At 54.5% G+C, this 24,420-nt stretch overlaps 2 protein-coding genes across 2 annotated transcripts; one reads left to right on the top strand and one right to left on the bottom strand.

The window, feature by feature from the left end:
• Positions 1 to 2,768: 2,768 nt before the first annotated feature.
• On the top strand, positions 2,769 to 13,620 carry LOC107303274 (Krueppel-like factor 5). Its single transcript, XM_015832489.1, has 4 exons — positions 2,769 to 2,955; positions 9,885 to 10,782; positions 11,293 to 11,352; positions 13,442 to 13,620. Exons 1-4 carry the CDS (start codon positions 2,788 to 2,790, stop codon positions 13,618 to 13,620), a joined length of 1,305 nt encoding a protein of 434 aa, XP_015687975.1. The 5' UTR covers positions 2,769 to 2,787.
• Positions 13,621 to 19,873: 6,253 nt separating this feature from the next.
• Positions 19,874 to 22,853, bottom strand: KLF8 (Kruppel like factor 8). Its single transcript, XM_015832488.1, is given in 4 exon segments — positions 19,874 to 20,082; positions 21,368 to 21,489; positions 21,623 to 21,740; positions 22,361 to 22,853. Coding segments are annotated over 4 exon segments (915 nt in total). The 3' UTR covers positions 19,874 to 19,900.
• Positions 22,854 to 24,420: the final 1,567 nt, after the last annotated feature.

The following is a 24,420-nucleotide window of genomic DNA, read 5'->3' as shown; positions in this document are numbered from 1 at the left end:
GGAGGAAGAAGACTCGGAGACGAGGGGCACGGCAGTAATGGGGGTTGCCAAGAGAGCCGGCAACCAGGACTGTGAAGAAAAGCAGCATCTTGCAACCCAAGAACTGGTTCTTTAAAGTGGGGAGGACATGGAAAAAACACTGACTGTCCAAGTTAGGATGCACAAGGTCGATGCTGCAAATATTCATGATAATAAATTTGCCATAAAAAGTTGTAGGAAAATTATAAGGATAAAGTTTAAACTCAGATTCCACCACTTACTGGAAGTAAGTTCAGATCACTTTATTTAGACCCCAGTGAAAGCAAATCCTCCCCGAGTCCCGCATTCCCACCCAGCTCTCTGCTCCGACTCCTGTCCTTTTTCTGGTCCAAGAGGGCGTGAAGGCTGCAGAGGCCTGCCGTTATCCACACAGCCTGGGAGGCGAGTGCAAATGCCAAACGGTGCGAACTTAGCATGCAAGGAAAGGCAAAACTGAATCAGGAATCTTTGGCAGCTGCCATAGGTCTCTGCGCTTCAGGTGCCCCCCAACTGCAGCTGTTGTTGATGGAGGGCCTGAGCTGCTGTTCTTCCAAGTATGGGCAGAAAAACATTCTTCCTCCTCAGAAGTGCTCCAGGGGATGCGAAGTTGCATTGAAGTGGGTAGGAGCAGCAGTTGGCCACCTTCGGCAGATGTTAAGGGTCCCGGGGACCTCACCTATATGGACACCTACTTTGCAGCCTCATCTTTTGCACCCAGAGCACAGGGCTGCCCCTATGTTCAGCCGGAGGGCCTAGTATGGAAACCCCCCTTGCTTGGAGAGGCTTTGGGCTTTTTCTACTCTCTGACCCAGGGAAAAGACAGAGAATCGGTTTGGGTGGAGCCCCAGCCCCTCGTCTGGGAAAGGCCGAGAGACGTCGCTGCCATTAAGAGCAGGGTGGCAAAGCTCCAGATGGTTGAGGGAGGCGACGGGCTGGACGGTCACCTGTGGGGATGCTGGAATCCCGGGTTGTTCCAAGCTGGTGTTGCCTGCAAGGCCTTTTCCAAGGCTGGATTCCACCTTCCTCAGCAACATGGACCCTGATGGGTTCCGCAGGGTGAGCAGAAGAGCCTGCAAAGACCCTCAGCTGCTTGTCTGCTCAGAGGTCTCTACTTCCTGCCTCTCTTTCTGATCTTGGTCCCTTGTGCAGGATCGGATCGTTCCTCCTCTACAATCGTGTTTCAAGCAACTGCTGAGAGGACTGCACTGAAAATCTCCAAGGGGAAAGGCTGGTTTTGTCCAGAGGCCCCCCAAATGTATCCAGATTCATCCCTTTCCCCTTTTCAGACGGGAAAGCTCGGTCTGTTGACTTCATCCAGTTTGACAAAGAAATAAAGAAGGTCTGTAAACAGTCTCCTTCCAGATTGTTTACAGCCCCATTCCCCAATCTTGCATTTATCGGTCTGAAATTCTCTACCATCCTTCCCCCACAAATGGCTACTCCTCAGGATTTCAAACAATTCCCTATATACCTATATGTGTAAACGTATACGTATTCTTTTCCCCCCAATTATAGATGTAGAGAGCTGAATTTCCAAACTGAAAATCAGAAAAGGAATTTAAAGTAAATCACGAGGTCTATGAATCAATCCCAGATTTTACTAAAAAAAACTCTCTTGTGGTCCCACTGCACTTTCAGGCCTGTTAATCATATAAAATGTCTGTTTTCAATTCCTCTCTTCTTTGGCCTTGCACATACAATGAGTTTTATCCTTCTGCAAAATAGCAACTAGATAAGAGCTAAACTCTTGTAACAACACTGAAATCCACAATTGTTCTCATTTTGAAACGTGGACTTTTTCTGGACTTGGCCAGTTAATTTTGGAATCAGGCATTTTTTCCATGGCTGCGGAGTGGCCGTCAGAGGACAGGGACCGCTGCCTTTTTCCATCCTGATTTCACTGCCTGGTAAAATCAGCCCCTGACCCGGTGAGGTCCTGGGCCCTTAGCCTTGCCCGTTGGACGGGGGGGAAGCAAGGGAAGGAGCTCAGATCTGTGGCAAGGCAAAGCAAGGCTAGCCAAGAGAGCCCAGCCTCACCCAAAAACCAGGATATCGGGCCCGCCTGGCTGCCCAACTGCCTGCAGATAGACCCCTGAAAGGGGCAGGACGCGTCTTCGTAGGCACAGTTCTTTGGGGCATCCGAGACTCACCACCGGGGCTCTCTAGCACTAGGCCTTTGGGCTGAGGACAGAGATCAGAGGGGAGCCATTTGAAAGGCCCAGTGGCCTTTTACCCCAACCCACAGCTGGCACGGAGCAGTTGGGCTGGAAGACAATGGCAAGATGGCCCAGATAAGCCCAGGGCGGGGACGGCTCGCAAAGGATCTTGCGCACTGCAACTTAGCCGTTCCCCCTAGAAGCTCCTGGCAGGCACCCCTCGCCCTCTTCCCTCCGTGCAACACGGCTGAGGGCCACAACCCCAGCCGGCCGCCTGGCTCACTCGCTCTCCACTAGGCATTGTGTCTTGTGTTGCCTGAAGGAAGAAGCCGTTGGCTCTGCCATTGGCTAGAGTGGCGCTCGCTTCCTCCCCAATTGGCTGGGGAGGCCTGCCACAGCCTTTGCCAGGTGGGAGTACCTCCCACTGCAGGACAGGTGAAGATTTTCTGAGGCAGATTGGGATTCTTAAGGCTACAGAGCACCTGGATTCCTCAAGATCAGGAACAGCAGGCATGCCTCAGAACGCCTGATTGTTGCCCTTCCAAAAACTTGTTTTTCCTCTCTGATTTGGGTTTCGCAACTCAGCAAGGTGGGAGAGGGGCACGCAAACAGGATGAGCGGTGGTGGGCTTGTCATAAGCTCCCCAATCTCCGAGGAAAGTGCAGCCTTTACGCCCTTGAAGCCCGTTGCGATGGCAAGGGAATCCAGTGATGACATGGCCGTCTTTGAAGATATCAAACCACCCGTACGAATCTCGGAGAATCCACAGGATTTGGCCCAGGTAAGAGAAGTGTGGAACTTCTGGGCATCACGTGTATTCTGTTGTACTTGGGATGGGCAGAAAAGCATTCTTTTGTAAAGTTAATGCTGCTGCTTTAATCAGAAAGGTTGATGAGATCAACTATCAGAAAGATTCAGAACTGACCGTATTCTTCTTTTCCATGTAATTATGGATTTGGGGTGGCTATAAGGCAGAAAAGTTGCTGGAGATTTTAGGCTGTTGGAAACGTCTGTGGTTCACCAAACTTTATACAGGATCTGGAGCCAGCCTGAACTGTAAATCAGTTTTTGTGTACAAGCAGGCAATAGATCAGCTTGGACTGAAACAAGCCACTAAGAAAATGAAAGTTTTTGAGAAAGAGGGGCCTGAATTTGGCTTTGTTCTGTTGCGACAGGGATAAGGTTTCCAGGGTGCTGCTTTTTATGGTGGGAATGTTCCCCAGCAAGGGAGGCTCCTTGGGGTGTTTTGGGGTGTTTTCCTTTGTGGGAAGGGTGGGGGCCTTGAGAGAGAGAGGGGGGGCGTTCTCTGGCCAGGTGCCTGCAGGGCATTTCTGAGCCAAAACGCTGCTCCAAGGAAGAGCCCCCACTGAGCTTACGTGCCGTTCTTGCTGTCTGGGCTGCTGCCTTTGGAAAACACAGGAGTGGAATTCTCCTTGAGATTTCCCAGCTGTGAGCCCCCCCCTCCTCCCCCTCCTCCCCCGAGATGGCTGGCTGGATCAAGAGGTGGAGGCAGAGAGCCCCCCTGGCCCACCTCTGCGGATTCTCCCATGTGGCCAAAGATGCTGGCCGTCTTTGCTGCTTCCTTCCAATGTGTGAAAGGAACACACAGGCCGTCAGGCATGCTTTGTAGGGCCAGGCCAAAGGCAGGCTGGAGGCTGTGCTGTTACTGTGCACGTGGGGAAGACTCTCTCCCCACTGCTGAGCTGGTGCTTGGTGTTTGTGGATGGGGGGTGCAAGGAAACTCTCCTCCAGCCCTCTCTGCAAGCAACGGGAGGCCAGGTCAAAGCCAGAGGCCCTCATGGGAGGGAGGTGGCTCTCCTCAGGCTTTGTGCACCCGGGCATGGAGGCCCCGAGGGCTGGCCGTCTGCCCCATCTTGGTCTAGGCAGAGTCAGCAGCAGCTCACACTATGGAGGGCAAGCAGGAACTTCAGTGGAAATCAGCTGACCTCAGGGAGGGCTTCTGAGGTTCGGGTCAGGGCCTATGTGACCTGCAGGTGACTTGATCCAGGCAGCAGATTCGGCTTCTCAGCCGCTCATCCTAAATTCTTGAGCTGGATGCAGAAAAGGAGAGGCAGCTGGTTTGCCGTCCTCCCCGAGGAGGCCTCTTCAGTGGGGGCCACTGGGAGACAGAATCAGACGACCTCCTCAAGGGACCTTCTCGGAAAAACGGCCCCAGAGAAGAACAGAAACAGGCCCACTTCTCCAATGATGCCGAAATTTGTCTTCTGTTTGCATAACATTAAAAGAAATGTTGATTTCAAGAGAAACTGGCTCTCCAGTTTCGAGTTTGCAGAGCAATGTCTGTCTCAGAGGTATGCAACCCCGACCCTGAGAGAATTATTTATTTTATGCCAATCCTCCCTCCATTTTCTCTTGCTCAGTCGGTCCAACAAACGAGGTAATGATTAACCTCAAGTGCAAGGCTTCCTGGCGCCATCTTGTTGGCAGGGAAGACGGCGGGTCTTCGAGAGAGAATGCTGAGGAGGTGCAGCAGAGAGGGGCCCTGGCAAGTGGGGGGCCCTCTTGGCATTTGGAGGGAAGGCAGCTCTGAGAATGTGAGACTCTTGAATGTGACACCTTTTTGTCACACCAGACTGTGCCCCCCTCTAACAAATCGGAATCCTTCTTATTCATGGAGGGGAACACCAGTTTCTGTCTCACCAGTGCTAGAATATCCCAGACTGCAAACCTGAGTCGCCATTTGAAACACACTTTTCATAATGTCAGTTAGTAGGGCCCGATTGGGGCCATATTCTTTATTCCTGAAATGGGAGTGGGGGGGCAGTACAGGGACCACCCCAGGCCCCGTTGGATGCTCTGCCGGCAGAATGGTGGCTTTGGCTTCCCCCGCCTTTAGGCTTCTTCCTGGGGTTTCCCGGAATGCACAATCTAGAGCATCTTTCAGAGTGGAGATCTGGCTAAATTCTTTTGATCTGTGAACCGAAGACTTTGTTTTACTTGCCAAACAAGGTGACCGTGAGGTTGGCGGCTGCATTTTCCCTTGCAAAGGACATCAAAGTCTGTCTTCTGGAAACTCACGAGAACAAACCTATTTCCAGCCTCAGCTCAACTTCCCATTTCCCTCTGAAATGTTGACCTTCCCTCCCTCTGTTCAGTTTATTCTGCTCTTTTCTAAAATAAACTATCTCATAGGAAACTCGCACTCAGGATCAGGCAACTAGAATAATAGCGAATCCACCAAGCTGGAGTTCTTTCAGTGCATCGCACAGCACTCACTCTGCGGTCAATCCAGGCCTGCAAAGAAACCTGCCCTGAGTTTCCTTTCGCCAAGGATTCCCAGGAGTGAGGGGGCTCTGATGGAGGGGCTGCTCTTTGGCTGCACATGGAGGAGGCCCAGCCCAGGCTTCCCACGTTCCAGGCACAGTGGGCAGGGAAGTTCACAAGAGACTTTGTGCAGAATCTGCTCTTGGTCTGTAACTGCAGCCTGGATTAATGAATGCATCGGGATAGAAGGAGTTGGTATCTGACATTTCCATAGGAAGAGTCTTTCTCAATTCCTGGCTTGTCCCTCTGGCCAGCAACCACGTGCTCCATTCCAGAAGAAGCACCACAGACAGGGTCCTGCATGGTCAGTCGAGGCAGCCATGTAGGATTTTCAGCGATGGGAAAACATTCAAGCGAACCAGGTGCCTAAATAAACACAGGTTCATACACAAACAAGCCATCTCGTGACTCATTGGCCCATTGAAACAGCTTTTTTGAAGGGATATTATCTTCAAAATAAATGTGGCCCATAGCAAAAGAACTCTATTTTCTTACCTAGACCTGTTAGATATACTGTACACCCTTGTCATTCTACACATAATATGGTATCCCCAAGGTTATTAAGGTTCTCAGGAGTTTGAGCTCTAAGACCATCTGGCATCTTTGTTGCAAGGCTGACTTGACCAGGTAGACACACAGTTAACCAACAAGTAGACTAAGAGGGCGGATGGAGGTCCAAAGGAGGTATTGTCAGAGACGGTGAATTTGCTCCTCAAGGTTCCAAATTTATGGTAACTGTGAAATCTCCCTTACTTGACCTTCTCTACGCAGGACAACTTTTATTTCTCTGACCAGAAATGACCTATCAAAAATGAGGATGTGAGATCAAAAGAATGAGGTGTTTTTCAGATTGTTGATTACAAGAAGAACAATAATCAGATAAGACAGGATAAGGGCTTATATTCTAGATTGCCAAAGATTATGAAAAGTTCTGAAATAAATTTCAGGTAATTTAATTTAATTTAATGCAATGATAAATCTGGTGCCATTTTGGTTGCTGACTGAAATGCCGTACAAGCTGAGGAGGCAACTCTGTTTCCTGTAGGAAGCAATTCAGCCGATGCCAGCCAGTCCTCCCCTCCCCCCCATTCGGGGCCTGCTTCCAGGGTCCTTTGCTGCGTCCTTCTGTCCTAGGGGTAGCAAGGAAGTTTTCAGGGGGCTTTTGGCTGTGAAGTGAGCTGGGGGACGTGCAGTTACCTGCAATGGTGAGGAACAGCAGGCTGAGCCTCCTCTAACCCACTTCAACTTCCCCATTGATCCCAACCGTGGGCTTAGCTTTGATTCGGGGAGGACTCACGGTGTCCATACCCCTCCCCCCCCAGCCTGGAGTGACACTGCCAGGCCCAGCTCCAGAGGAGTGGCACTTCCCCTGAGCAGCCTGCTGGCGTCATCAGACAGGCCTGGCACAACCTTTGTGACTTGAAAGCATCGGGATCGGTCCCCCTCCCCCCCCCGGTCTATTATGGAGGCTTATTTCCTGATAGGTCTGTGAAATGCGGGCAGAGCCAATGTTTCCCTCCTCAGAAACTGGAAGAGGGCTGTGTGCTGTGTGGTCCCTCTGCCGGGTGTGGTGAGATTTGGAGAGGTGCCCCTGGGCCAGGACAGGCACCCCTCTTTCCCCGAACTGCACCCCAGAGAGTTCTAGGAGAAAGACTGCCCAAAGCCAGACCCCTCCCCCCCCAGCCTGCATCTGAGGTCAATACCAAGACTGAATGATCAGAGAAGCAAATATTGACTCTGGTCAATTTTTTACTAGAGAGACAATAAAGATTGACATTGAGCCAAACAAAAAGTATAAGTGCTTTCAATTGAAATCCAGCCTCTTTTGAAGGAATGCAAAGAGAAGGATGGATTTTTTAAATCAGGCATTTCCTCTTAATGTGTTTACAATTTTTAGAGATTGAAAGGCCACTTTTGTAGAGAGGGGAGGGAGCCTCTGAGCCCACGGAGGTCCTGACAGGGGTGGGGGGGCCTCCCTTCCCACCCTTTCCTGCCTCCGGGAGCCGTACCTTGCCCCACCAGTATCTGCTGAACCTGGGCACAATCAGAGGATCAAAGGCCGAGATCTCCTATTCTGTGGGATAATCCCCAGGAATGTTTGGCCAGGGAGGGTGCTGGGTGCAAGGTGTTAAACCCCCTCACCCCCTTCAAGAAGCAGCAACACGGGGAGTCTCCCCAAGGGGCCCCACAGCACCATCTCCAGTCCCTCTATCCAGGTTCAGGGTTTCAAGTGGCCTTGCTTCAGCAGAGAGGAAGACCACCGACTGCCGTGTCTTCTGCTCCAGCGTATTGCTGAAAAATGGGTTCTGATGGCTTTGTACAGATATAAAGTTTGGCACAAAGGAACAGTTGTAAAATCTGTTTTTTATCAATGGATTTTAAAAAGTTAACTACTTTGTTTCTGTTTAATGGATTGTTTTCCTTTTTGTTTTTAGTTAGCTTTGTTTTGATTTTTTTTTAAGTGTAACAATTTTCCTAAAGGTATTATTGTTTTTATATATATATATATATATATATATACTGTAAACTTGTAGCCATTTGTAACTATTTAGGAAGGTTTGTAAGACAACTGATTTTTTTAAGATATTGCAAGTTAATAGAAAGCATATATTAAGAGGTATCAGCCCAGACAAAAGAATGAAAGCCACATGTGAGCTGATGGATGCTCGTAGAACACGGGATATCAGGATCCTGGCAGAAGGTCCTCGTTTCCAGGACTTGACAAAAACTTTTGAGAATTATGGGTAGCCCTTGACTTAACAACCATCCCTTTAGCAACTGTTTGAAGTTACAATGGCACTGAAAAATTGAGTTATGACTGGTCCTGGTATTTACAACCATCACAGCATCCCCACAGTCATGGGATAGCAATTTGGGCACTTGCAACCGTCCTGCATTTATGACAGTTGCATCATCCTGGGATAACGTTATATCGCCCTTTGTGACCCTCCCAGACCGCTTCCGCCAGGCAAAGCCAACGGGGGAAGTCAGGTTCACTTAACCATTGCAGGATTTGCTTAACAACTGTGGCAAAAACGATCAGGTGCAGCCCACTTAACAACCGCCTTGCTTAGCAAAATAAATTCTGTTCCAGTTGTGCACGTAGGTCAGGGGCTTCCTGTATCCCACTGGACCAGCTCAAACCTGAGCCAAACGTCCCACTTGCCCACCATCACCCACTGCCCTCGCTGGCCAGCCCTCAAATCCTCCTCAAGGCAAACAGGAGTCTAGTTTTGCCTTCACGTCCAGAGGGGAACCAAATCTCTCGCCGAGTGTCCCAGAGCAGCACAGAATGAGGAGCGCTTTGCTCTCCATCAGTGGGAAGAGCAGGAGAGTCAGTTCTGAAGCGGAGTCGTTATTTTGTTTGCGAGAGAGGAAACTAGATGCCCTTCTGAAAACTGGTGCCATTTTCTCCTGTTGACCAGCAGAATGTAAAAGGTGCCTTTCTGGTTGAACTAAGAAGATACTTCCAACAGTCCTCCCAATTAGCCCTTGGGGCTTGCAGATCCCTGGGCTCCTTTTTGGGCACCAGGAAATGTACTCTGCAGCCCTCATAATCAAGGGCCAATCTACCCAGGAAGGCACGGGCACAGGCCCCCTCCTCTGTGGAGAATGTGGGCAGCCCATGGCTGGACATGGCTGATGGGAAAGATGGGAAGACAGTGCAAAACCAGAGGGGGTGGCAGCCTTCCACCGGGTGCTCCCCAGCTCCCCTCGCTGTAGGGGTATCTGGAGGAGCCGGGTCCTTGAAGCTCGCAGTCATCTCGGAGCAAGGAGCCCTGCCTTCATCCAGATGTGCTTGGCATTTGGGCCTCTGGGTAGTTTCCTGGCACTGTCCCACGGGTATTTGCTTCTGAGTTTAAAAATAACTGCCTGGAAAGGAGCTGGCGATGGAGAGGCTGTTCCAATGAAAACAGCTCCCCCTCAGGGCTAGAGAAGAGGAACCTGGCAAATGCCCCTCTGGCAACAGAGGCAACTGAGCAGCCATTGCACCAACACACCTGTCTTTCACTCACCTAACAAAACTTTCTTTCCCGAGCTTGCGAGCAGTGAAGGTGAGGGAGGACAGTTGTACGCTAAGGAGGCAGCTGTCCGTTGGGATGCTGCCCTGGCTTCAAATTGGGGATTTGGGGCCTCCAAGACACTTCCTTGCAGCTGGATGGAGGTCTTCCTCTGATGCAGCTTTGGAGGGACATCACGGTCAGCTCTGTCCGCAGGTGGGGGGCTTTCTATGCAGGGGGAGCCTGTGAGTGGCTGGCTTGGCTTAGGGGCAGCAGCCATTCACACCAGGAACAACAGCAACGGCTGCCAATGTGGGATGGGGGTGGCCATCAGGCACCTGACCCGGGTGAGGGGTGCCAGCTGCACAGAGACCTCAGGCCTTTCTTTCCTCACTGTTCATTCCTCTTCTGGGCTTCCACTCAGGCACGGACCGAGATGGACAAGTACCTCTCTGGCCAAATGCCCCCCACACCGACAGCAGCAGACAAGAAGTATCGCCGGGAAAGCGCCTCCGTGGTGGACGAGTATTTCTCCACTGAAAAGCCTCTGTCTGCACCCTACAGTGTCAACATCAATGTGATCCTTCCGGACACCACGCACCTGCGCACAGGGATCTACCGGCCTGCTAAGCCCTCTGTGCCCTTTCCCCAAATCAAAATGGAGCCCGGCCCCTGCTTTGCCTTGCCCTGCCCTGCCAGCAGCGGCCCAACCCAGACTCTGCCAGACTTCACCAGCGTCTTCAGCGTGCCGCAGTCTGTGGCTACCAGCAGCATCTTTGTCAAGCAAGAACTGCCCTGCCCCGAAATCCCTCATTCGATCAGCCCCCAGCCGGGCCTGCTCTACCAGCTCCCCGCAGAGATGATCACCGTGGCCTCCTCCACCTGTGGCACCACGGCCACCAGCAGCATCCACGGGGTAGCCATGTCTACTGGCAGCTCCATGCTGGACTCCAGAGCCCTTGCCCGGCCCCTGCGGCCAGCAGGGCAGCTCAAATCATTCCCAGCGACCTCCCAAGGCCTCAGCGGCTTCAGTGTGCCAGAGGAGTTCTACCCCGTCCCAGCAGTGAGCCTGCCCCCTTCGCCCCCCAACTCACAGCCCGGCAGCCCCGAGAACCAGCCCGAGCCCATCAACACCATTTCACCTCCACCCCCCTACGAGGCCACATTTGGACTGAAGCTGCCCCCCCCAGGCCACATCACCTCTGGGCCCAGCACCATCAAGACCATCACACAGGGACACCTCATCCTGCCGAGCCCCAAGTACAACCGGAGGAACAACCCAGAACTGGAGAAGAGAAGGATCCACCACTGTGACTATCCTGGTAGGAGTTTGACAACCTTTCAGTTTGGCTAATCTCCCCCCCCCCCCCCCCCATGCACAATTGGCACCAATGTAGCTGAAATTGGAGCAGTATTTTGGCTGTCTCAGGGCAAAGGCCATACATGTTGTTTCTCTTAACCTTGAATTCAGTTCTTGTAGGGATGAGATTTTAGGGAGCTGGGGGTCCCTTAGTTTTAATGCAGGGGCTCCCCACTAAAGTCACAAAAACTCTGAAAAATGTGCAGAGCAGGAGAGGTTTCATGAAAAGGAGGGAGGGGCCTTCAGGTAAACCTCCTACTGCCAGCACCCCAATTACACCTTTAGCAATGAGGAAGACGGGAGAAAAAGAGGCAGGGAACGGAACCCCTCAGGAGCAGCTCTGTGCCTAACAATGGACCATCGGCCTCTCCACCCATTGATCTTCCAGTCTCTGCACTGCTTCTCCATCTGGGCCCTCTGCCAGCAGCCTCTCGGTGCCCAGCCATTCATTCTTCCTTCTGATTTTTCCCAGGGTGCACCAAGGTTTACACCAAGAGTTCACACCTGAAGGCGCACCAGAGGACTCACACTGGTAAGTTGACATGGCAAGAGGCAGATCTTTTCTCAAAATGCAAACCATCTTTCTGAGTCCTCAGATAGAGAATATTTGTTTGGCGGGCAGGGGGGGTGGTTCCGTTTCCCAAGAGCTGCTGCTGTTCTGAAAACAGACACGGACTGGAGCCTTGGAAACACCTGCTGCAAAGGGCAGAGCTGGGCACTGGGCAGCATGGAGGGTGGGCTGGACTCTCACACGGTCTCTGATGTCTGGGAGGGCTGCAGCAAACAGGAGCTGTCCAGGGGCATGTTGTGGCCCCTGGAAGGGAGACGTCCTTCTCTTCCATCCCTTCCTGCTTTGCCAGGAAGGACAAAGCAAGAGCACCCAGCCCCTTCCCTTCCCGCCCTGGAGTTTGAGCCCTATTTTGGGGCTGAAGGGTGAGAACGGAAGGCTTCCACTCTGACTGCAAACAGAGGGCGCAATTCCAAAGGGCCATGCAATTCCAGGGACTGCCCCTCCGGGCTCAGTCTGCAGCCTAAACTTGGTCAAGTGGCTGAAGGTCCCTCAAGAGAATCAAGAGAATCGGCACAGGAGAGGAGCGGGGAGGGGGGGAGCTCCTGCATGCAGTCGGAAGGCCTGGTGGCTTCTCTGGAGGAGGAGCTCAGCCACCCTCCGGAAGGGCTGTCACAATTTGCCATGGAGGAAGTGGAAGGTCCTAAGAGAGCTGCAGGAGACTCTGCACTTCTGACAGAGGCAGGCTGGAGCCCCTGCAAGATGGTGACCTTAGGGCAGTGCAGAAGACCTTTGGGGGGGGCTAAGGAATCCCTCACCACCCTCAACCACAAGGAGGGTCTTCTTTTTTGCTCCATCAGGCTTGGGAATGACATCCACCCTCAGCCCCCCCCCCTCCGAGCCACTTTTCCAGGGCCCATTGTTTGCAGCTGCCCTGACAGGCTGCCCTGGTAAGGAGCTGCTGTGGGGACAATTGCGAACATTCGGTTTCAATCCCGGAAACTCGCTCGGGTATTGTTTGAAGCAGAGTGTGACCTTCCAGGGACAATGGTTTTGACTCACAAAGCCTGGAAAACAGCCTGCCAATGTGGTTGGCACAAACTGGCACAGGGAGGCTGTAACACTCCCTGGAGGTTTCTCCTTTGGCTCCACCTGGGCTAAATTCTGCTCAGGCCTCAGCTGGTTCAGGAGCAAAAGGGCAACACCTGCCTGCCAAGATGCAGGCATGGTCTTCAAGGCACATACTAAGGAGCCACGCAGAACATCCATGATGTTGCCACACACGGCGGTGAAGGCCTTCAGCTGGGACTTGGGTGTTCCAGGGCATCACTAATCCCCTTCCATGGCTGCTCTGGGAAAGAGGGTGGGCTGGAGGGAGACCTTTGGGGAGCCCCTTTGAGCGGGGGAATGGAACACAGCAAAATGGCATCTCTCGTATCGAGTGCTCCATTGCCTCCAACCCATGTCCCCCACACCAGCATATTCTGGGTGATGAACAGGAAGAGATCCGGCTTTCCCTCTGAAGACACACAAGAAATGTGGGGCAATTTGCAACTGGGTGTAAACAGCAGCTGCTGCCTTATTTGGAAGGCCGCCTTCCACCCCAAGATTCAAAAAAACCCTCACCCAAAGGGAGTCGCTCGCACTGGGTTGGCTGCCAAATGCGCCCTGTTGCCTGTGACAAGAGAGCCACACGCCGTCTTCTCTCGGCTGGATTGGGCCGTGGGAGTTGTGCGCATCCGGTGGGTTCAGCAGCCCCACTCCTGTCACCAAGGGGGCACCCGGGGGGCTCTCCTGGCCAGCCTTAGAACCCCCATTTTAGAACTGGGTTAGCTTTTACACAGGGCAAGCCAATTTCAGCCCTTCTTCCTTTGCCAATTCCTGGCTTCTTTTCTAGCCACTCCTGGCTCTTCTGCCAGCAACTTCCTGGCTCTTCCCGTTCCACCCCTCGCCATCTCCTCCCCTCCCTGCAACTGCTCACCAGCCGTCTTGGAGCTGTGGGGGGGGGTGTCAGTGGACACAGCACCCCCCCAGACCCCCCCCAGGGGAAGCAGGGTGGGCAGCTGTCAAGCCTTCCTTGTGTGTGACAGGCTCCTGTTTTCTTTCATCCCAGGTGAGAAGCCCTACCGGTGCAGCTGGGACGGCTGCGACTGGCGCTTTGCCCGCTCGGATGAGCTCACCCGACACTACCGCAAGCACACCGGAGCCAAGCCCTTCAAGTGCCTGGCCTGTGGCCGCTGCTTCTCCCGCTCGGACCACCTGGCCCTGCACATGAAGCGGCACCAGAACTAGGCCTGAGGCACAGCCTCCTTCCAGCAGAGCCGCCTGTGGCCCTCTCTCCCGCCCCGGCTGCACGGCGGTCACGGCCAGGCGCGGGGCCACCACCTCTGCCTTTGACACCTGGTGATGCCCAGGAAGGAAGGCTGGGCTCGCAACAGGACATCCCTATTTATTTCTGCCTCCATAAAAGCAGCCTGTTGAGCCCTGACCGTTGGAAGGTGTGGGACCTATGGAACGTCAGAAGGATGTTGGCTGTTGAGCCACTCTCAGCTCTTGCAAGACACATGGAATATCGCTGGCCTTGGCTTGCTTGAAGGATCAAAGCAGCACAAATTAAATTGTGGCTTAAATTGCTGTTTCTGCAGCTGAGAGGGGAAAAAATCCCAATGTTTTGCACCTACAGCTTCCTTATCAACAGAAAGAATTGGAAGTGAACTTCATTATTTTGCCAAAACCTCTTAAATGTCCATCCACAACCTTCTGGCCTGCCTCGGAGTTGAATCGCTTCTTCCCACTTCGAGGAAGGTGATCTCCTTGGGGGGGGTCCTCAGCCTCGCAACCTGCCCTGAGCACCCACCCTCTGCGTCCAGGGAAGGAAAATGGCTGCCATCAAATGTTCCTCTTTTTCTCTTTTCCCTCCCTTTTGCTGCACCAGGTTCACGGACCTTTCAGGCAGCAGTGGGAACAGTTCCCAGCCAGGCAGGCTCCTTTTCCAGAGAGAGGGGGGGGCTTCCCCTACCTCACTTTCACTCAGGACAGCAGGAACAAAGTAGAGAACAAATTCTCCCAGGAATCTCTGGATCCCCCCCCCTCTCAAGGCCTTCGCTTCTGGAAGCCGGACATCTTGGTGTGCCTGGACCCCCTGTGGAGGAAGCCGAGGAAGCCATCCTTTCCTTCTTTGCTCTGTCTTTGATCCTGCTTATAAGGGGCATTAAAGGCTGGCCTGATTCCAAGGTCGGCACCTCCCTCTTGACCTCGGTTTTGCCCACCGGGGCACTTGGCCTTTCACGGTCGCATCCACACACCCCGCCAGCCTTGGGGAACTCCAGCCTGGAGCCTCTTGCCAACTCTGGCACAGCCAAGAGCTTTTTTTGGCGGCAAGAGGCCCTGCGTGGCAGCTGGCACATGCGTGGCCAGCTCAGTGCCAAATCCTTTTCTGCAAGAGACTGCTGAAGCAGGGCAGCCCCGGTCCTGGGGCTCCTCAATGTTGCTTGCACGTTTGAGTGCATACCTGTCCCTAGAGCCAGAGCCTGGCAAGGTCCCCCGGATTCACCGTCTGGCGCCCACCCCAGCTGCTTCTCTGGTGGCATCAAGCAAAAAGCAGCAGGAGTCTTGTTTTCCATTCCAGTCAGGGATCCTTGCAGTTTACAGGGAGCAGGGAAAGAGTGTTCCTTTTCCCAGAACAGGATTGCCTCAAAAGGGCTTCATTTGACTAGATTGTGTCTCTCCACCTGGATGTTTCGTTGGTTTCAGTGAAGTGAGCACATGCTAAATGTGTAGCTAAAATCAATGGGATTTCAAAAGCTTCGTTTTGGATCATAACTGTGGCTGCTTGGTTAATTGGTAGGCATCCTGCAAAATTGAGTCTTAGAAGAAATTGGATTTTTCAACTTTTTAACAAGTTCCAAGTTTGTGCAAACATTTGCCTTAATTCTTAGCACTTTTTTCAATCACCTTCTCTAAAAGAGCCGCTGAACCTCATTTCCTCTCCTTAATCACACAGAACTTTTGAGGATGCAGATCAAACCTTTTTGAGGCATATTGATTAGCCATCTGTAAGTGGAATTTGGGAGGCATCTTGAACCAACAGGCTGGACCAGTTGCTGCTTTGAAAACACCCCTTTTTGCTTTGCTACTCAAATATTTCTTCAAAGCACTTCCCGCACTGAGCCATTTCCAGTTAACTTTTCGAGTTCCCAAACATGCAACCCCCCCTCCCCATCTGCGCTTTGGGTTCAGCTGACCAAGCAGGGCCTGGATTAGCCTTGCTGCCCAACCTCTCCCGGCAATCACACACCCACTTCCACCAGGCCAGCTGTCCATGCTGGGGAGCTCCCAGCAGCCCCCCCCCCAGGCAAGAAGGGTCTTCAAGGGTGACCAGAGCTGCTTCTGGCCTGGCAGGAGGGCAGCGGCTCCAGGGAGCAGGCGGGGCTGGGATGTTGGCAGGGGAGGGGAGGAAACAGCTGGAAGCAGCTGGCCCAGAAAAGCCTCCTATGGCTTTGCTTACCAACTGCCCCCCCAGGTGGGGTATCTATGTATAGGAAAGATAATTGTACAGATTTTTGTATATGCAACCTAAAAGGATGATATTGCTTTTTTTACATATGTAAATTGAATCTGAGCATGTGAACTCTGGCAGATGGAAAAGGGCTGTTGTCACCATAACACATTTTTGCAAAACACCCTGTGGTGACGATGGGGCAACCCTCAGGCTCCCAAACCCAGATCCCCCTTCTGACCCACTTGCCCCAGACCCACGCCTCCTCTCCTCCTGCTGGGGATTCCTTCTCCCATGTTCCCTCCACACCTGGGCAGATGAGCCTAAAAATGACTTGCCGCCTCCTCTTTTGTTTCAAGAATAAATAAAGAGAAAGCATGAAGTGGCCCATCTGGCTTCCTTGGCTCTGCGGGAATTACGCCCCCTCCCCTTTCCCCCAGGTGCTCCTGCCATAAAGGGGTGAGCCTCGGCTCGGCTGGGCTCAAACTGTCCTTGAGCAGCTGGTGTTGCTTGTCAGTTGTTGTCAACGAAGGCCTCGGCGCCACTGGTCGTGTTAAAACTAAATGTGGGGAGTCCAAAGCTGACGGGTCAGGCCAGCCCAGGCATGGGATGGTCTGGCACACATGTACGGATAGCGCAGTTGTTGCACTGATGGCTCTAAACTTCTGCAGCGCACATGCGCTTCTGCAGTGTGCCTAATTTTGTGAACTCAACAGCCCTTGTGGATGAGGCCATGCCAGGTATTTTGTGCTAGCGTCTCCCAGTGGCCATGCCTACGTCAAGAGACTTCAGAGAGGCTTTTAAAGTATCTTTGAACGTTTCTTCTGCCCTCCAGGTGAGCGTTTTCCAGCAGGGAATTCCTGTTCCTGAGGTAACCTGGTCTCCTCAGCCCGAATGGAGGGATGGCAGACTCGCTCTAGAGAGAACTCTGCTGTCCAGTAATTTATCCGGCCATTGGATGCCTGATACTCTGCAAGGACAAGTCCAGTAAAAAAGGTTGAGCCTCCTTGTGCGTCTTCAATGCACAGTCCATGTTTCACAGGCCTGCAGAAGTGTACTGAGTCTCAGGGCTCTGTGGACCTTCAATTTCGTTGCTGGACTGATTCCTCAACATTCCTGCCCAGTGCAGCGCAGCTGACGGAAAGCAGAATTCTTCTGCACTTGACTTCAGTCTCAGTGGCCCCTGCTTGGGACAGGCTGCTGCTGGGGGGGGGAGGGGGTTGAATGGCTCTGCTGTCTGAAGTTTCTGCCCTTTGATCGTGCTTTGCAGTTCAGCGTGTGGTACATGAGGAACAGGCTGGAGCATCACCTCGGTCCTTTGAGCATAGATGGCGAGTCCAAAGTTGTCAAAAGCCGAAGAGAATTTTGCCATGCTGACTTGCATCTCTGGCTCTGAGCCACCCACCATTCAGGGCTGGGATGCATTTTCTTTGGACTCCCCACATTTAGTTTTAACTAAAACATTTAAGATGACCAATTTCCATCTTTGGTCAAGAGTAAGGGAGCACCCCCAATGGGGGGTGGGGGATGAGCTTATCTGGCAGCAGCGCATTTTCTGCGTCATTTGTATCTTAGTGTAGTTCAAAGGCTGTTTTTCCCACCACAAAAATATTGTGGGGCAAGTTGAGCAAAGGGAGAGCAACTGGCCCTAAGTTCAGCCCTGCACCCCCAGTGCTGAGAGTGGATCGAAACCTCGGAGCCCCCGGCCTTCTTCGCAGGGCTGCACTTTATGCCAGGCATTTCAGGCAACAGTCTGCACAGTTATAATAATACTGATCTCACTACTGCTTCTTTGCCGTTTTAACTACAGTCTGCCTGGGATCAAAGGGAACAGCAGATCAAAGTCTTCACCAACCAGGCATTCTCACCACCCACAATATTGCAAGGGGTTCAAAAATCAAGCGGGCTCACCGCCCCATCCAAACCTTGCACTGTAATCCAGAGCTTGTCAAATGCCCGTCCAAGGCAGGAGGCGGCAGTAGAACATCTCAAAACCCAAATATTGTTTATTAAAGCTGGCAGCTTGTCATACGGGAGGGACGGAGCAAAATGGTTCTCTCGCAAACTCCAGCTTCTCTTCTGGGAGGCGGGGGGGGGATCACCAGGCGCAGGGAGCCAGCTCCACCAGGCTTGTGGGAACTGAGACCCCCACGAGGGGGGCACAACTCATAAGGCACCTTCAGCCAACATGAGAAGCCAACAAGCCTACAGCGCCCTCTGCTGGTAGAAAAGGGACACCACCATGCACCAACAAAGCAAGCGGGGCGCCTCCCCTGCCTGGCCCTGAAGGGAGGCCCAGATTTCCAGCCCTGGGAAGCCCAGGGTACCCGATGAGGCCTGAGGAAATTGGGGGCTTCCTCTGGACAGCGAGATGAGGCCCCCTTTGTGATCAGCTGACTAGAGCGTGGCCAGAACCGGCAACTGGGCAGGCTGGCTCCACAGGCTGAGGAGCCCAGGGCTCTCCTTTTCCGGCGAAGCAGCAGCAGGAAGGCCATCCCGACACGCAAGGAGGACCGGAGGCAGCAGTCAGAGGAGACAGACCCACCTAGGACCAGGCCCTGCTGTGCCACGGAGAAGAAGGACAAGCCAGGTTGCCCAGAAGTACAGCTGACCGGGTGTGTGGGAGGTCCAGCTGCAGGGAGGCAGCTGTGGGAGGGGGAGAACCAGAGTTGGAAGCAGCTCCCTGTCCCGGCCGCAATTCAACGTGACAGCAGCTGGTCAATGTGCGCGCCCCCCCATGGCAGCGCTCACCCTTTGCACAGGGAATCCCCAGCCCCAAAGGCCAGCAGGTGCAGGAATGCAACATTGGGCTGCGTCCTCCCATTGCTCCTCCCCCCCTTCTGACTCCAAAGTGAGCATCAGCACCCAACAGGTGGAAAAGCTCCTCTTCTTCCTCCCCAAAACTTGTTCCACTTCTTGAAGAGCCACCAGTTCAGTTCACACCTGGGAAGGCCAACAAATAACAGCAGCCTCACTCACATACACACATACACACACCTGCACAGGGACGCAATTTGGAAGGACATCCCCAGATCTGACCAGTGACAGAAAGGAAAGCAAGTTCTCAAAATCTCAGCAGGGAGACCACCTCAGCCCACTCCCCCACAGCGCCCCCTGTTGAACTATATACAGAAATGCATCCAGTTGCAGGTAGCAGGTTCAAAATTTATCTGCCCTTCCTGACTTTGTGGCAGAATTACCGGTAGGAATCACCACCACCCTCATTTGAGGGGATGTCACAGTTCTGCATTCCCCCTCTGCCCCTTCCCCACCAAGCCAGGTTCTCTTCTGAGTAGGGCTCTGGGTGGACAGGAGGGGCTCAGCTCTGCCATGCTTTGATCAGAGTGGCGCCCCTCCCTTTCCCCTTCCGCAAATGCAATAAAGTTTTAAAATTCAAAAAAAGTTGATCTTGGATTCAAAGTGTCTCTTGAGAGGATAGCTGCAGTCCTGAGCGCGAAGGGGGCGATGCAAAGGGATGGCTGTGCGCAATCCATCCACCCCTCCTGGTCCGTCCAGAAGCAAATTAGTCCCGCCTGGGGGGTCTTGGGGGGAGAGGATTCCAAACCAGAATTCAGACACAGACTTTGTTTCAGTGCTCATAAAAGTGTAGTTAAAAGCAATCAACCCCAAGCCCACCCCCCTGTCCAGCACACAGGTTACTTCCTGGTATTATGGGATTTCTGTTCTTGTGCTGTGAGCAAGAAGTGTAGGCCGAGACCTGGGAACCACCTGGCCACGTAGAGAAGGTCCCCGTGCTTGGGCATGGCACACACTCCCCCAAGGAACCCCCATTTGGCAGTTTCCTGGCCTGAGTCCAACTGCAGGAGCCCCTCTGCACGACGACCCGTCTCTTCCAGCAACCCACCAGTGTCCCTTGCTTGGCTCCAGAGCTCTGGATTCTCCCAAGACCCTGAAGCCGCCCAGCCACGGAGACCGAAGACCAATCTTTGGGGGGGCGCAGACGGCACTAAGGCTCTTTCTGTGCAAACCGCTGGGTTGGTAGCTCCTGCCTGGTTGCCGAGGCCCCGCTCACCAAGGGGAGCTGCTTCAGGGGCTGATGGGATGCAGGCCTGCTCACATCATGATGTGCCTCCGGCGGTGCAGAGCCAGATGGTCGGAGCGTGAGAAGCTGCGGTCGCAGTCCGAGCAGCGGAAGGGCTTGATGCCCGTGTGCTTGCGGAAATGCCTGGTCAGCTCATCAGAGCGAGCAAACTTCCAGGTGCAGCCCTCCCAGGTGCACCTGTAGGGTTTCTCTCCTGCAGGGAGAAAAGGGAGGGACGGGCGTGGGACAACTCACCCAATTTGTGCTGGGTGCATTTTGGTCCCTGCAGCACAACTGATGAGGGGGCAGAGAGAGATGGACATCAACCTTGGACAGACTCAGCTGCGTAGAGGCTCCCTTGGGCCACTCTCTCCCCCCCGGCCCCCAGGCCCAGGCCCAGGCCCAGGCCCAGCCTTCCGAGAGGACCCACGGCAGTAGCCAGAGGGTCATTGTGCTTTTCTGATGTGGGGAAAGTCAGAGAAAGGGAAGGTGCTCCTTCGTGCCTCTGATGTGGATCCGGCAGGCAGACAGCCCCCTCCCACACCTGGGCAGAAGGACAGAACCCCCTTCACTGGAAATACTGAAGACCAAATCTGGCCTCTTTGCAAATAACGGTGGGATAAAAATAAAGCAGCAGCAGCCAGCTGGCCGGCTGATTGCCTGGTGCTGATGCAGCAAAGAGCTTGGATGCTCCGTCTCTGCCTCCTTCTCCTCAACTCCCCCCCCCCTTTGGCAGCCTGGGCCATGGCGGGAGAAGAAAGAGTAGGCTGCCTTTTCAAGATCCTCCTCTTTTCCTCCTTCAGAATGAAGCCCTTGTGTGCGGGGCAAATGTGTGCTTGCCCCTGGCGGTTGCCCACCACCTGTGCGATGCAAGAGGGAGGCAGCTGGTCTGTGCCATGGGCAGGAGGGAAGACACAGGCCCGGGCGGAACCTTCTTGAGCCCAGAGGCCATGGGTTTGGGTGCCAGCCCAGCCGGCCTCGCATTCCAGGGACGACAGAGGGATGCAGAGAGCTGGCAAAGGATGTGCTTTGGGAGAGAGCAGGTGGGATTGTGCGGGGAGGGGGTTGCTAGGAGACTTGGCTAAAAGGATTCCAGCCTGAAAGATGGAACAGGTTGCTAGGAAACGTATGTGGGAGGATCCAGGGACCGAATCCGTTGCTAGGATGCCTTGTGGGCAAGGGGAAGAACTAGCAGTCTCAGGCCCACGGGAGCAGAGCAGGCTGAAGACGGGCTCAGAAAAGCCACCTTCAATTTTAGCAGGAGGGGGAGGGGCTTGGGGTGGGCATCCACAGGGAGCCACCTGGTCGAGGGAGCCACCCGGTGGGGCCAAAAGGGGCAGTATGCTTTGGGCAAAGGATGGCTCTTAATGGCTGCTTAATCCCACCTCCCGCGGGGGGGGGGATTTGTCTCTGGCATGTAATAGGCATTAAGGAATCCAGGGGTGATCCTGAGAAGAGTGTGGCTGCAGGGCAGTGCCCCTGTCCCCCCGAGCACCCACCAGTGTGTATCCTCCGGTGTGCTTTCAAGTGGGAGCTCTTGGTGTAAACTTTGTTGCACCCCTCGAAGTCGCATTGGTGGGTCCGCCTCTTCTTCAGGTCAGGCGACTCCGTCCGGGGCGGTCTGCCCCCCAACAGCCTGGCAAAGACATTTGGAGAACCACAGCCAGTGTTCAGAGGGCGCTCCGGGAGTGCCTGCCAGAACGGCATCCCCAACAGGATTGGGCCATTCGTGGGAGGAGCCCCCCCCTTCTGACTGGGCCATGACTCACTCTTTCTGTGGGCCGGGAAAGGAGGCCGGCCCGCTCTCCGAGGCGCTGTCCTCACTGTCGCTCTGGATCTCCATGGGGCACATGGAACTGGGGTCGACTTTCACTGCCGGAGGAACAGAGAGCCTGTCAGAGGTCAGGCTGGCAGCTGCTCAAGAAACTGAAGACCGGCCTGTTGGAGCCACAGCAGGCCCCCTTGCCAACGTCAGGGCAGAGGGCTCCTATTACAACCCCCCCACACTCACCTCCTCCACTCCACCCCCTCGAAAGTTCTGCCATGAAGACACAGTGTGACAACCTTGTCCTTGGTGCAGAGGGGGGCACGCCTATTTATCTCACAGGGCATTTTTCTCCCCGCCACTGCCAAGCAAGGCAGGGCATATTCAGGGAGGTCTGCAAGCTGCATCAACTCAAGCCCAGCATTCCTCTTCTGCTCAGCCCCCCCCCCAAGGAAAGGTGACTCATTCCTGGACTGCACGGCCTCAGAAGCCCACATCCAGAGGAGACCTCCAGCCTCGCAGCCCCCCCTCTTTCCAACATGATCAGGGAGGGAGGGAGGGAGAGGAGAGAACCCTTCTGGTGGTCCAGAGAAACTGCCCTCCAGCTTGGATGGGTCACACCCAGGGGGCCAGAACAGGGAGGCTCCCATTGCAGGAAGCAGGAGGGAGGCCGATGCCCACCCTTCCCAGTCCCGGGGTAAGTGGCAAGATGGCAGGCAGAGCTCACCAGATCCAGCGTTCTTGCCGTCTCCCCCGATCAGGGGCACCGTGATGGCAGCGGTGACGCCGTCGCTGGGCATGGTAGTGTAGACCACAGGCAGGGACTGCACCACCACTGGGATGGTCTGGAGGTTGCCCATCTTGCTGGGCAGGTTGACCGAAGGGATGGTATGGATGACGTGCAGAATCTGCTGCCCGCCACTGCCCTGCGTGGACGCCAGGATGGAGCCGGGGGAGAGCACGGCGGGGATGGCCGAGGAGCCCAGCCCAGCAGGGGACATGGACACCACGGGGGCCGGCGGTGCAGCTGGCAGGGGCGCTGAGCGGATGGTGGGAGGCTGCAGGGAGCCTTTGGGCTTATGCAGAGACAGGTCCACCGGCTCGGCCTGAGGCTGGTTGCAGTCGGTCGCCAGCAGCTCTTCGGGGGGCTCCGTCTTGATGTCGCTCAGCAGCACCGGGGGCTCGAGGGAGCTCTCCCCCAGCAGCGAGGAGGAACTCATCCTGGGCTGGGCCTTGCCCTGGGCCGGCCCTGCCAACTGCAAAGGCGAAAGGAAAGGAGCGTAAGAGGCCCCCAGCCCAGAAGCGGATCTCCACTGGGCTCCAGGCGTCCTGGGAACAGCCTCTCCCCACATGCAGGAAACCGCTTCAGCATCCAGGTTGCCCATACAAACCTCCAGCCCCTGGGACCACACAGAACCCTGATGGCTTCTGCCCCCAAGGGACTTGGGAAGGGGGAACCCCCAAAATTTGGCTGATCCAAAGGCAGGAGGGAGAGGACCAAGCAAGCTGGAGGAACTGGAGGGGTTAATGCAAAGCCGGGCTGAGGAGGCCCCCCAGTACTTGGAGGGAGGCAAATCTCCCAGCCCCGAAAGCAGCAAGGTGGGGAGGGGTTGCAGGCAGTCCAGCTGCGGATTGGCGGTGGATCAGGGCTGGCCCAGGGGGGTGGAGAAGGACTGTGGTCCAGCTGTCCAGAGGGGCGAGTGTGAAGGGCAGGGGGCAAGGAGCTGCATGGCTGCTTTCCGGGGGCTTTGGATGCAAAGCTCCAACTGGAGCGGCCTCCCTTTGGTGCTGTGAGACCTGTCCAGGACTGGTCAAACCAGCAAGTCCCACACAAGCCCCTGCTCTGGCAGGGCGAGGCAGGTGTCCTTCCCCAAACCTTCTGGATGGGCCCAGGCTGGTGGTTGGTCCTCCAGCCTTTCAGGAACCGGGACAAGCAGCCTCCCCCCTCCCCTCCCCTCCCTTCCCTGCTTTGCTGTGAGCAGAGGATAAGCAGGCTGCACAGCTTTTCTGGGGGAGCAGCCCTCTCCCCGCCCCTCCTGCAGCACTGGCTCAGGTATTGCCAGCCCTCCCCTTGAGCATGGCAATCCCCAGAGAGAGGGGCACAGAAGGGACTTCCATTGCCCCCCTTCTGTCCTGCTCCTTGGAGCAAAGGCTGTTGGAGGCCCCTCTGAGAAGGCTGCAGTGCTGCTAAACCCAGCTGGGCCCTTAGATGAGATTAAGCCATTTGTGTGGAGGTTTTGGTTCCCCTCTTGACTTTCAGAAGTGGCCGCCATGATGGCCAGGTGCCCAGCTGCAGAGGGTTGCATCTGCCAGAGCTGCGTCACTGCAACCTCCGTGAGGGTCTCTCAGAGACAGCCATGGGGCAGAGAACCCCACTCTGCTTCCCCCGGATTGGGAGCAGCTGCAGGGGGCGCTGCTGCACTCTGGGGCTGCCTCTCCACCTCGGGCATCAACGGGTTAATTCTGATTTTCAAGCCTGGCCCACAAGCGTCCCGTTACACCAGATGCCCTCTGGCTGAGGAGGAGTGACCGCCCAGCCTGCTTCTATTTGCAGTTTAAGGCTGCGGGCGGGGAGAGGGGGGCAGGTGCCATCGCAGAGAATTTTTTTACCAGAGAAAGCTCAGCCTTTTACGTAATGATCCATATATATTTTCTGTCCATAAAACAAAAAGGGTATATTAAAAAGGGTCTTGCTTTTCCACCAGACTCGATGCAAGAAACCCCACAGGATGCAGATTCTTTGCAACCACCCGAGTCAGGGGCTGCTCCCTTGCCAGACCCTCCCCC

Source organism: Protobothrops mucrosquamatus, unplaced genomic scaffold (genome assembly GCF_001527695.2).
Source record: "Protobothrops mucrosquamatus isolate PMUCROS unplaced genomic scaffold, P.Mucros_1.0 scaffold4, whole genome shotgun sequence".
NCBI classification, from domain to species: Eukaryota; Metazoa; Chordata; class Lepidosauria; order Squamata; family Viperidae; genus Protobothrops; species Protobothrops mucrosquamatus.
Note: the sequence above shows the minus strand (reverse complement) of the source record. Positions and strands in the feature narration are given on the sequence as shown.

Coding starts and splice junctions, on each gene's coding strand:
- LOC107303274 (XM_015832489.1), top strand. CDS start 2,788: ATGAGCGGTGGTGGGCTTGTCATAAGCTCCCCAATCTCCGAGGAAAGT. Junction 2,956..9,884: donor ATCCACAGGATTTGGCCCAG/GTAAGAGAAGTG, acceptor GCTTCCACTCAG/GCACGGACCGAGATGGACAA. Junction 10,783..11,292: donor CCACCACTGTGACTATCCTG/GTAGGAGTTTGA, acceptor GATTTTTCCCAG/GGTGCACCAAGGTTTACACC.